Raw genomic sequence first — 13,197 nt, 5'->3', positions numbered from 1 at the left:
GAGAACGTTGGTTCGAGTCTCGGTGAAACACCAAAATTAAGAAAAACATTTTTCTAATAGCGGTCACCCCTCGGCAGGCAAAGGCAAACCTCCGAGTGTATTTCTGCCATGAAAAAGCTCCTCATAAAAATATCAGCCGTTCGGAGTCGGCTTGAAACTGTAGGTCCCTCCATTTGTGGAACAACATCAACACGCACACTACAAATAGGAGGAGGAGTTCGGCCAAACACCCAAAAAGGGTGTACGCGCAAATTATATATCTATACTAATATTATAAAGAGGAAAACTTTGTTTGTTGGTTTGTTTGGTTGTAATGAATAGGCTCAAACACTACTGGACCGATTTTAAAAATTCTTTCACCATTCGAAAGCTACATCATCCACGAGTAACATGGATTATATTTTATTTTGGAAATAGGGCTCGAGATATAGGTCAAAACGTGGACCCGGGTAACCTTCGGATGTGTATGTACATGGGTATCAAATGGAAGCTGTTGGTGAATGCTTTAGTCCAGAGTATTTTTCATGCCGCTCCGTGACTAGGGTCTCGAGATAGAGACCAAAACGTGGACCCTAGAATGTGTTTGTACAATATGGATATCAAATTGAAGCTGTTGGTGAATGCTTTAGTACAGAGTATTTTTCATGCCGCTCCGTGATTGGGCTCTCGAGATATAGGTCAAAACGTGGACCCGGGTAACCTTTAGCTGTGTATGTACAATATGGGTATCAAATGAAAGCTGTTGATAAGTGCTTTAATACGGGGTAATTTTCATACCTATTGATGACTTCTTCTTCTTAATTTGCGCTATAACCGCTTACGCGATTTTGGCTGAGTTTAACAAAGCGCGCCAGTCGTTTCTTTCTCGTGCTAACCGGCGCCAGTTGGACACACCAAGTGAAGCCAAGTCCTTCTCCACCTGATCTTTCCAACGCAGAGGAGGCCGGAGCGTTTGTATCCATTCGGACGACATGACCCAGCCAACGTAGCCGCTGGATCTTTATTCGCTGCACTATGTCTATGTCGTCGTAAAGCTCATACAGCTCATCGTTCCATCTTCTGCGATATTCGCCGTGCAAAATCTTTCTCTCGAACACTCCAAGCGTCGCTTCATCGGATGTTGTCATCGTCCAAGCTTCTGCGCCATACGTTAGGATGGGCATGATCTTGTAGAGTGTTAGTTTTGTTCGTCGAGAGGACTTTACTGCTCAGTTGCCTACTTAGTCCAAAGTAGCACTTGGTGGCAAGAGAGATTATACGTAGGATTTGAAGGCTGACATTGTTATCGGTGTTAATGCTGGTTCCTAAATAAACGAAATCTTTTACAACCTCAAAATTATAACTGTCTACAGTGACGTGGGTGCCGATACGCGAATGCGCCGAATGTTTGTTTGAAGACAAGAGGTACTTCGTTTTGTCCTCGTTCACCACCAGACCCATTCGCTTTGCCTCTTTATCCAGTTTGGAGAAGGCAGAACTAACAGCGCGGTTGTTAAGGCCGATGATGTCAATATCATCGGCATACGCCAGCAATTGCACGCTCTTATAAAAAATTGTGCCTGAGCGATTAAGTTCTGCGGCTCGTACGATGCTCTCCAACATCAGGTTAAAGAAGTCACACGACAGCGAGTCACCCTGTCTGAAACCTCGTTTGGTATCAAACGGCTCGGAGAGGTCCTTCCCAATTCTGACGGCGCTGCTGGTGTTGAGCAACGTCATCCTACATAGCCGTATTAGTTTTGCGGGGATACCAAATTCAGACATCGCGGCATACAGGTAACTCCTCTTCGTACTGTCGAATGCAGCTTTGAAATCGACGAAAAGATGGTGTGTGTCGATTCTCCTTTCATGGGTCTTTTCCAAGATTTGGCGTATTGTGAATATTTGGTCGATGGTAGACTTTCCAGGTCTGAAGCCACACTGATAAGGTCCAATCAGTTGGTTGACGGTGGGCTTCAGCCTTTCACACAATACGCTCGCTAGAACCTTATACGCGATATTTAGAAGACTAATCCCGCGGTAATTGGCACAAATTGCAGGATCGCCCTTCTTATGGATTGGGCAGAGCACACTTAAATTCCAATCGGCAGGCATGCTTTCATCCGACCATATTTTGCATCGGAGCTGATGCATGCATCTTACCAGCTCCTCGCCGCCATGTTTGAATAGCTCAGCCGGCAGTCCGTCGGCGCCCGCGGCTTTGTTGTTCTTTAGCCGCATTATCGCTATTCTCACCTCGTCATGATCGGGTAGCGGAACGACAATTCCGTTGTCAACGATTGGGGTATCGGGATCTTCACTTTCTCGGTGACATGCGCAGCTGTCACTGTTTAATAGGTTCGAGAAGTGTTCCCTCCATAATCTAAGATTGCTCTGTACGTCAGTCACCAGTTCGCCGTCTTTGTTCTTACAGAAAAACGCCCCGGTCTTGAAACCTTCTGTAAGCCGCCGAACTTTCTGGTAGAATTTTCGGGCGTTGTTCCTGTTGGCCAGCATCTCAAGCTCTTCGCACTCACGTATTTCGGCCTCTCGTTTCTTCTTTCGGATAATACGTCTCTCTTCCTTTTTCAGCTCTCTGTAGCTCTCGGAGAGCACTGCCCAACCTATTGATGACTAGGGTCTGGAAATATATGCCAAAACGTGGACCCGCGTTTGCACCGAATTAAACCAAACTTACACACATTGTTAAGGAGGTATTGAAGATGGTTTCCGTATAGTTTGGATACCTATTGGTAGATAGGGTCTCGAGATATAGGTCAAAACGTGGACCCGGGTAACCTTCGGATGTGTATGTACAATATGGGTATCAAATGGAAGCTGTTGGTGAATGCTTTAGTTCAGAGTATTTCCATCCGATCCGTGACTAGGGTCTCGAGATAGTGACCAAAACGTGGACCCTAGAATGTGTTTGTACAATATGGATATCAAATGAAAGCTGTTGATAAGTGCTTTAATACGGGGTAATTTTCATACCTATTGATGACTAGGGTCTCGAAAAATATGCCAAAACGTGGACCCGCCGTGTCTTTGAACCGAATTAAACCAAACTTACACACATTGTTAAGTAGGTATTGAAGATGATTTCCGTAAAGTTTGAATACCTATTGGTAGATAGGGTCTCGAGATATAGGTCAAAACGTGGACCCGGGTAAGCTTCGGTCGTGTATGTACAATATGGGTATCAAATGAAAGCTGTTGGTGAATGCTTTAGTACAGAGTATTTTTCATGCCGCTCCGTGACTGGGGTCTCGAGATATAGGTCAAACCGTGGACCCGGGTAACCTTTGGTTGTGTATGTACAATATGGGTATCAAATGAAAGCTGTTGATAAGTGCTTTAATACGGGGTAATTTTCATACCTATTGATGACTAGGGTCTCGAAATATATGCCAAATCGTGGACCCGCCGTGTCTTTGCACCGAATTAAACCAAACTTACGCACATTGTTAAGTAAGTATTGAAAATGGGTTTCGTAAAGTTTGGTTGTAATTCGGAGCACTGGCAACGGGTACAGCGTTCTTTTGAACCAGCCATAATGTCGCTTACTTTTTTAACGCTTGGGGCGGAACTGAACTGTCAAATTGACAGTGTGAGTTACAATGTGTCAATATTTCTTTCTGATTTGGATGCCATAAGGAAAAAACGTTAGTGCAACATGTAAAAATTGTTTGTGAATTTTTTTGGAGTGGATTTTGGAACAGTGAATAATGTGAAATCCGAATGAAATTATTTTTTTTCGTTTTTTTTTTTTTGAAAAATATAAATGGATAATGGTTAAAAAAGCTCCAATGCTTAATAAAACATATAAATTGAAACGAAAAATTCATTCACCGGGTTTGCTAGTTATATATATAAGTATCATAAGTATCGTCGGTCAACAAGGCGTTAAGTCAAAGTCAAACACACTTGTGCTCACATCAATAAGTTAGCTCATCTTTTTACAATATTCATAATATATTTCATGCAAAAGGTTTTTTCATTGATATTAAAAAAAAATTAGTTCAATGCATAATAAAAACCTTGTAAGTGAAAGTTCTACATTTTGCAGAAAATTAAAAGATTCAAAAAAAATCTCATCAACATTTTCAACATTTTTGATTTTTGACAATTGTTTTGCCTTACGATATTGAGAATTTTCTCCCATATGTATGTATGTATGTGTTTTACATGTTCGGAAGTCTTTTGCTTTATGTATTTTCATTTGGTGATATGTTATATCGTTCTTATATTTGGACGTCTGTGTTGAGGGTTAAAAAGGATTGATTGAGATATCTTTCGGCATTCTTAGTCAAATGTTCAGTTTTTAAGGAAATCTTATGCACACACACATATGTATGTCCATATGTATTTATCCGCTATGTATGCAAATCGTCCGCTTGCATGTTTGTGATTTCGAGAAAAGCTTTTCTCATAAGCTTTGAAAAGCTCGAGCTCTGTCGGTAGCGTTATGTAACTTTAAAATATCAAATAGAACTTTTTCGCAAGTCTGCAGTGATTACACACCTATTTATGTATATACAATATTGGACACAATTAATTACTCCTTACATTTTCTCCTATCGTTTTTTATTTGTTATTTTTTGTATTTAGTTTAATTTATTCATTTTTAATAACTACATGCATGCATCTGCACTTTCACGAACACAACAAAAAAAACTACATAAAAATACATATATATATATATATATATATATTATATAATTTCACCTGAATTTGTACTTTTCCGAACTTTTCTTCCTCTTGATTCGTGCGATAACCACTTAAGCGATTTTGGCCGAGTTTAACAAAGCCCGTCAGTCCTTTCTTTCTCGTGCTAACTGGCTCCAGTTGAACACGCCAAATGAAGGCTTCCACCAGATGGTACCGCATCGAATACTTTCAGAGCCATTCGGCGGAAATGACCAGCTAACAGAGCCACTGGATCTTTATACGCTTAAAGACAAAACTAAGGTGTTCGTCGAGAGATAACTTTACTACTCAATTGCCTGCTTCGTCCAAAGTAGCATTTGATGGCAAGAGAGATTTCAAAGCAGATATTATTATCGGTGTTATTGATGGTTTGAAAATAAATGATGTATGTAGATACCAATACGAGACTGCGCGAATGTTGGTTTAATAATGGGAGGTACTTCATCTTACTATCACCACCAGACCCATTCGCTTTACTTCTTCATCCAGCTTAGAAGAGACAGAACTAACAGCGAGATTGTTAAGACCGACGATGTCAATATCATCGGCGGCATGCACGATATTTTCCAGCATCAGGTTAAAGAAGTCACACGACAGCGTGAAACCTCGTTTGGTATCAAATGGCTCGGATATAGACTTCCCAAATCTGACGACGCTATTGATATTGATCAACGTCATCTATCATATTCGTATTAGTTATGCAGGGATACCAAATTCAGACATCGCTTCATATAGGTAACTCTTTGTGTTGTCGAATACGATTTAAGATGGTGTCTCGAGACTATCTTTTCATGGGTATTTTTCAAACCTTGGCGTATTATAAACATCTTGTCATATCAGTTGTTTAATGGTTAAGTTCAGTCTTTCGCACAATACGCTACATAGGAAAACAGTTAGTTGTAAGTCACAGAGGTGATACTTCGGAGCAATTGCCAGGAAAGGGAAATTGAGAACCCAAAGTGACGTTTTATTTTGAGAGGTAGCTTCGAGTTTTTAGTAAACCAATTTTTGCTTGCAACAATTGCTTTTTAGTCGGAAAAATAACTTTACAAGCATGAGTTTATACTCGTACAATAAACAAATCAAAAACTGGGTTTTGATAAATCTGTAGCTAGAAAGTTTAAATGGAAATAAGTTAATATAGAAAAAGTGTGCAACTATACTTAGGACGAGGCATAATTCACAAATTTCCATTTCCATCAGAAGCATTGAATTACGCGCCAGGAAAACTTTCAAGCTTTATGTTTTTCACTTTTGTTTGATACTTTCTCATTGAGAGGAAATGGTGGTAGTTCTCAGAAATTCTTAGTGGAAGAGATTGTACACAGAATAAATGTTTCTAGCATACTATAACTATTTCTGTAACTGTGCACATATGTAAGCTTACATTTAATTAAAAGCTTTAAGTTTTGAGCGCCCTTCACAAGTAACGCTAAAAGCTTATGCTATGTTCGAAATCCCAGCGAATCAAGCTTGACATACACGGTAAAATAGGGAAAACATGTTTATTTACTTATCTACCATAATTTATTTTGTTTTGTCTAATCAATACAAAAATTGTGAAAATTTACAATAATGTAATATATAAATGTACAAAAGAGTATTGAAATATTGCAAACATATGTATGTAAATTTGTAACCGTAACTCCTATCTTTAACTTCACTGGTTAGTGTGTGTATTAAACGTAATGCTCGTTCACAATATATTTAGCGCACATGAATGAATATATATCAAAGATGCTTATAGACATTACGAACTTATACTCGAATTTGCATCGGCAAGTAAATAAATGAATTTAGATCGAGGTTTTCGCATTGCCACATAGCGAGTGCATTCAACTTGCTCTACTGTGATTACATTGCGAATTGTAGTTAGCAGTAATGCTCTAGAGGCATAAAAATGTACATATGTATGTATGTATGTATATGTCTTGCCTTAAAAAACACTCTCTCACACAGCACTCCGCTTCTATTATTTAAGTATTTTATTATATTTAATGTGGAATAATTGAGTAAGTTAATGTTTGCTGCGAAATACCATTTGACATTCAAAGCCTGAACTTAAAGTGAAAGTATATAAGAAAAGCTCTGCAAACACAGGCGACGGTTACTAGTAGCACACTATTTTTAATATTAAATAAACCCATAGGCGTGTATTCCATTTGTAATGATAAGACGTAATTATGAAGTACCAATTGTAATAAATATACACGTGTACATATGTATGTATTTCATTAGGATTTAGGGAATTTTACCTCAGGATTGTTACTTTTTCATACAAGAGCGTGCACTAACATACATATATGAGTTTTTACCCCGGAACGCCATCCGTATTTTTTGTACACAATGGTGTCGTCGTCGTTTGACGACAATTCCATATTTAAAGTTCCCCAAATAGTCCCCACAATAAATATTGTATTTTTGTGTTTAGTTAATTTCTAATCCAAAAAAAGAAATCCATATAACTCCATACCTTTTAGAACTTAAAAATTTATAGCAAAACAAACGACAAACACGTGAGAAAGTTTGAAAATAAGATAATAATTGCATATAGAACTTAGATATTATATATTTATAAGTACATTTATAATTAGTAAGTATGTCCTTTGTTAGGCGGCCAGCGTAGCCGAATGGTTGGTGCGGGACTACCATTCGGAATTCAGAGAGAACGTAGGTTCGAATCTTACTGAAAAAGAAAATGAAGAAAAAGTTTTTTCTAAAAGCGGTCACCCCTCGGCTGGCAATGGCAAACCTCCAAGTGCATTTCTGCCTTGAAAAAGCTCATCATAAAAAATATGTGCCGTGTGGTGTCGGATCATAAATGTAGGTTCATTTGTGGAACAACATCAAGACGCACGCCACAAATAGGAGGAGGAGCTCGGCCAAGCACCCAAAAAGGGTTAAACGTCAATTATACAAATAAGTATACAATTACAATTACATAAATAAGTATGTCCTTTGTTGTGCATGGATGAAAGAGCCTACACTTTTGAGCTGCTTTCGACGGCAGATGGCTTTCATGAGAAGCTTTTTCTTGGCAAGATAGCTTTGTCTGCTAGGGAAAATCTCCTGTTTCACCTTATGTTTCATGTACACAGTAGGCTTCAAACTCTAGGATTACCCGTATGATAGTCGCGCATAGCTCACAAGTAAAACCTACTCGCACATACATTTACATTTACTTGCGCGCACATATACACTTGTTTACATACTTATATGTGCGGCGGTGCAAAAAGCTTTTGCATATCGTATAGTGTATATGGCTCCGTTATAAACACCTTCATACTCGTGCCTCGATTCGCTACAACATTTATAGTTATACTTGCGTTGCTGTGGTGCTTTGAAATTGAAGGTCGTACATTGGCCCAGTGCGTTGACCTGTTGGATTTGCCCCAGAACTTTTTCAGTTCAACAATGAGTTAAATCAATTGCATTGCATACGTTTTGTATCCAAGAATATACAGACATATGTATCACACATACTTGTATGAACATCTAAAAGGGACAGGCGATTCGTGCTATCCGCCCTTGAAACGATTTCAATGCTCCCACTATAAGGAGTTTTAATATATTTGGCTTATCTTAAATCTATTCGTCTCATTTTAAATAAACCGAGCTGTTTACATATTTTTGCTCAATATGACACAAGATGGAAGAGATGAGCTCCTTTGCAGCAGATACACTATATATGGTATAGTCTAAAAAGTGTGACAAGTACTAGTTTTCACCACTTTTGGTGAGACCCATTTTTAAAAAAATCCAAAGCAAAAGTATTACAATGGTTTTATTGACCATATGCTAGACGTGTGAGCTTCATAAAAATTAGTCATCTGGGATATGTCTAAATGCTCAACTTATTTTTGAAGTTCTTAATAAGCGTCCTACTTTTCAGCTTTGTTAACATACCACTTCTTTTATTAAATTATATACAATCAATGTACAGTCATCAATGCATTTATGACAAAATTATTTTCTACTTCTAAATATTAATAATCAATCGTTACTTACAAACATTCTTTTACCTGCAGTTTTAAGGGGTCAGTCTACTTTGGAGACTCGAAAAAAAGGCTATATTCGTGATTTTTTTTTTGAGAAAACTATAAATGATAGTAATATAAAATTTGTTTGATTTATTAAATAAAGTCTTAAAATTCAGAAATAAATTTTTTTTTATTCAATTTTATAGTATTTTTAGTAAAAAAATAGCAGTGAAGCGTAACGTCTCAAACATGGGTTGGTGAGGCAGCTCCATCAGAACTCAAGAACGGCTTGTCTGAAACAAAAAAATCAAAATGTTTCAGATTCAGTAAGATACTGGCTACAAAATGACCCTCGGATATTAGGTTTTAATGAAGACAAAAAAAATGGCTGATAAAAATGGAAAATTTTTGATAGAACGGTTTTTTTTTCGCATATTTAAAAAAAATATATAGTAAAAATTTAAAATTTCAAAACCCCCGAGCGTCAATTTGGTGCAAATTATGTCTAGAATAGGTGATCCAAATTTTATGAAAATCGGTTGATTAGTTTTTGAGATACAGTGGAGCTAGATTTTGAAAACGTTGTTTTGAGAAAAACGCGTTTAAAGTTTTTAATGCACGCTATACGCGCAGGTAGACGAAATGATGTTCAGGTAAAAAAAAAATAGTTAGAGTGCTCGGATTTTCTTAAAATTTTTACACAATATTTCTGGATATATATACTTTCAAATTATGCAAAAAAAAAAAATTGAAAAATTTTAAAGTGACAAAGTAGACTAACCCCTTAAAGATGTATGTATGTCATAAGTATGTATAAAGTGTATACAAATTTATAAATATATAGAGTCTACCAGCGCAAAAGCTTTTGTAGTAAAGCCCTCCTCCCACACCACTATAAGTCCCTGAGTCATCAAACGACAAATGACTTCAATGGCTTTGGCCTTGGAACGCTTTCAGCGTTTTCAACGTTCATTGACCTAACTAGCCGTCATCGCTGATATGCCTGAAAGTATTCCATTTCTATTATATATGTATATCTACATATGCGTGTGTGATTTTGTGTGAGTGTGACCCAATAAAAGTGAATAGTTGCTAGAAAGTATATTCTGGCTTGATATTTTGACGCTGTTATCAGTTTCAAAACAAGCTGATTTCAAATCCACGCGAATTTAAGTCTTTAGCATATACATATGTATGTAAATACACTTTTTTAAGTATAAAGCCAGAAAGATATCCACACATCCAAATGCACTAGTCGCATACGAACATACGTATGGATATGTATGCAAAAATACTTTCATATATCGCTCATTTGCTGCCAGAGTGTCATAATCCAAAAACAAAATCTCAGATAAGTGTGCAGAATTGATCACAATCTCCACGTTTATGCTTTATAAAAAATTCATAGCGATTAGTAACAAAAATATGCTTACAATTTTTTCAGTGGTTTTTTCGTTAAAAATAAAAGATTATGTTAATGTTAAAGCAGACATTTGATGCAAAAATAGTTTCGGATGACACATAGCAAAATATTACAATAAAACAAGTAAGGAAGACTAATATAATATATATATATATATAATAATTAGCGCGTACACCCTTTTGGGGTGTTTGGCCGAGCTCCTCCTCCTATTTGTGGTGTGCGTCTTGATGTTGTTCCACAAATGGAGGGACCCTACAGTTTCAAGCCGACTCCGAACGGCACATATTTTTTTTTATTTTGGTGTTCCACCGAGATTCGAACCTAAGTTCACTCTGAATTCCGAATGGTAGTCAACCCATTCGGTTACGACGATAGTTCTGCAAAAATATCTCAACTTTAGCTTGTAACATCAGGCGGACGTATGGAAATTTTGTTTTGACATATAAAAAATCTGGCCAAGTTTTTATCCGGTCTCAATTAAGTTTAATAATAATTTGAATGAGGTGGAGAGCAATATGTGTACGAGTTTTATTAAGACTTCACCGAAATGCACGCATGTACCTAAAAGTGGTTGAGGCACCACCCATTTTTCAAAACTTGCATTGTATTTATTTTTTATATTCAGCATTTGTGGCAAATGGGTTGCCCCATTTATGTTATTTGCAACATAGATAAAATGTTATTTCTTATTTGAAAATGGCCGTTATATAAGATGTGAGCGGTATCATTGACCGATGTTTCCCATTTTCAATGCGGACCTACGCATTTTACCAAATGCTTGCTCGAGTTAGTGTGCGTACGGCCGGACGGAACTGCTATTTAAATCGACACTTTTCATCATTCTGACTCTTTTGGTATCCAATTACTTCCATATATATAAGTATATGTTATGCGAACAAATTATAATACCTGTTTGCACAAATGCGCGCGGGTACAAAATTAATAATCGTTTACTTTCGCAGCCGCAATAACAACGCGAGTTTGAAGCAATTCGCTTTAGCTTGTACGTGTGCATGTTACTCGTACATATGTATGTATATCTTATGTAAATGAAATTAATTTACAAAAGGAGTATGCTCATCAGTTTAGATTTTTAGAGGTGCACTCCCCAGCCCTTTTAATGATATGCGAATGATATGCTTTCCCAATTTGAAGAAGTACACTGCACCAAAAATCTGCTTGAAAATAATTTTACTTACCGGCTAATACGCGGTCAATTAGTCTTTCCGCATCATTTATCGGTTTGGCAACAGTAAAAAAATTTCCTCTTTTGCCGACAGTCATTTTATATATGTATTAAATTGTGTTTTTCAACGCTCTCGAATTATACTTAGTTCACCGACGGTTTTTAATAATAAAAAAGCATTTGGTGGATAAGCAATAGCAAACGACTATTTTCCTCAGATTATATTTGAGTTCAAAAAGTGTCATAAATAAGATTTGTTATTATGTTGCACTAAATTTGTAAACATAAGCACTTAAACTTATATGTAGGTACCACACAATACTGCTAAGTTTCCGCGAAATGTTTCAAGACTTTTTTTCGAGTTTTGTTTTTTGATAAGTCTTTATGCATTTTCATGAAATTAATTTCACACATTTAAAACTCATAATATACCCTCTGCATGAGACCTGCGAGAACTATTTTCCTACTTGGCCTGGCGAATATTTACAATGGTATTGTTGCACTTCTTTAAAAAACACAACCAAGGCGAAGTAGTTTTCATGCATCTTAATCAAGAATCTTTGGCGGCGATTCAAATAAAAACTGATTTTGTTCAGATTCACATATGCATATCTTTATACCAGCGTATATATGTAAGTAAATATAAACTACCCACGTTGAATTTTCTAAATAATCGCAAATTTACGCAGACCGATGCACTATGTGCTACACAATGATGTGCTGTCCTGTGAAGTGCTGATAGAATAAGATTTCGCATTCAGACCGCATATGTTAGAAATAGCATTAGCAAGTGGGAACTTGTAAGTTGTTGACGAGTTTGTTGCACAAAAAGCTAAAAAGCTGGAAAGCTTTTAACATTGAGCTTTGAATTGTATGTAGCCATTGTAGCTATTACTGTACCACAACCGCAGTAGCCCTGCATAAACATTCTAGTGGCTGAAGTAGAGTTTATTCAGTAGATTTGCACTAGTGCGACGGTGACTGAAGTTCTACCAGTTGAGATATGACATATACGTAGTAAATCTTAAAACAAACGACTTTTAACTAGGCTGTTCTTGGTTGAGTATGGATAAAATGAATTTCCTACTGATACATGCACGGGCTCACAGCATATTTTGTGCAGCGCATACCATCAATTCTAAAGCTCCTGAACTATAAAACTAAGAGGCGTCTTAAAGAGATATTGGCACAACTAGACTTTAACACTTATCTCAATTTCTTGTGAGAATTTATAAGTGTTTAAATAGCAGAAAACTAATAAACCAGAAAATACTGCTTAATTTCAGAGCACAGCTTATTTTATGCAGGCACTTGTGATTTTAAAAATGTTTAAGTAAAACGATTTTGAGATTTTTTAATACTTTAATCAATTTGACATTGAGGGTATTAGATCAGACGAAGTATTCATCCATCCCGTTTCCAGATTCTCCATTAGGCAATGTTTTTAAGAAATCTTGAGTTGTCGGAATTTATTTTCCTGAATAGATCACAAATTTTCAATAACATTACAGTGTGGTGAGTGTGCCGACAGCGCCATCAAATGTGGACAATTGTATGATATATTAGCCAGGATTAGACAAAACCCGTTTTGTGTTTTGAATCGTTATCCTGATGAAATCGGGAACTAGGCTTTTCGTAATCTGCAACAAACTACAATATCTTTTAGAATCTGTAGGTTATTAAATTTGTCTATTGTTCTTCTAATAGTAATCGCCCCTCGGCAAGCAATGCACATGCACTGTCATGAAAAAGCTACTCATAAAAACTATCAGCTGTTTGCAGGCAGCGTAAAACAGGAGATCCCTTCACTTGTGGAATATACCAAGACGCACACATAGGAGGAGGAGCTTTGCCAAACAGCCAAAACGGGTATAATCGCCAATGATATATATATCACGTCAGTCCATCAGTTCGTGCGT

At 36.9% G+C, this 13,197-nt stretch overlaps 1 protein-coding gene across 2 annotated transcripts in view; it reads right to left on the bottom strand.

Annotated features, from left to right (window-relative positions):
• LOC129243092 (ecdysone-inducible protein E75) overlaps positions 1-13,197 on the bottom strand; it is a 112,533-nt gene that overhangs the window by 79,663 nt on the left and 19,673 nt on the right. The window contains exon 1 of one of the 2 annotated variants that reach the window (XM_054880211.1): positions 11,292-11,957. The exons of the other annotated variant lie outside the window; for it this stretch is intronic. Within the exon in view, the coding sequence (XP_054736186.1) occupies positions 11,292-11,376 (85 nt within the window). The 5' untranslated portion in view covers positions 11,377-11,957. Of the gene's footprint in view, positions 1-11,291; positions 11,958-13,197 lie in introns of those variants that run through there. 2 annotated transcript variants of the gene reach the window in all.

Source organism: Anastrepha obliqua, chromosome 3, assembly GCF_027943255.1.
Source record: "Anastrepha obliqua isolate idAnaObli1 chromosome 3, idAnaObli1_1.0, whole genome shotgun sequence".
Lineage (NCBI taxonomy): Eukaryota > Metazoa > Arthropoda > Insecta > Diptera > Tephritidae > Anastrepha > Anastrepha obliqua.
The sequence above is the reverse complement of the archived record's forward strand: the minus strand, read 5'-3'. Positions and strand labels throughout refer to the sequence as shown.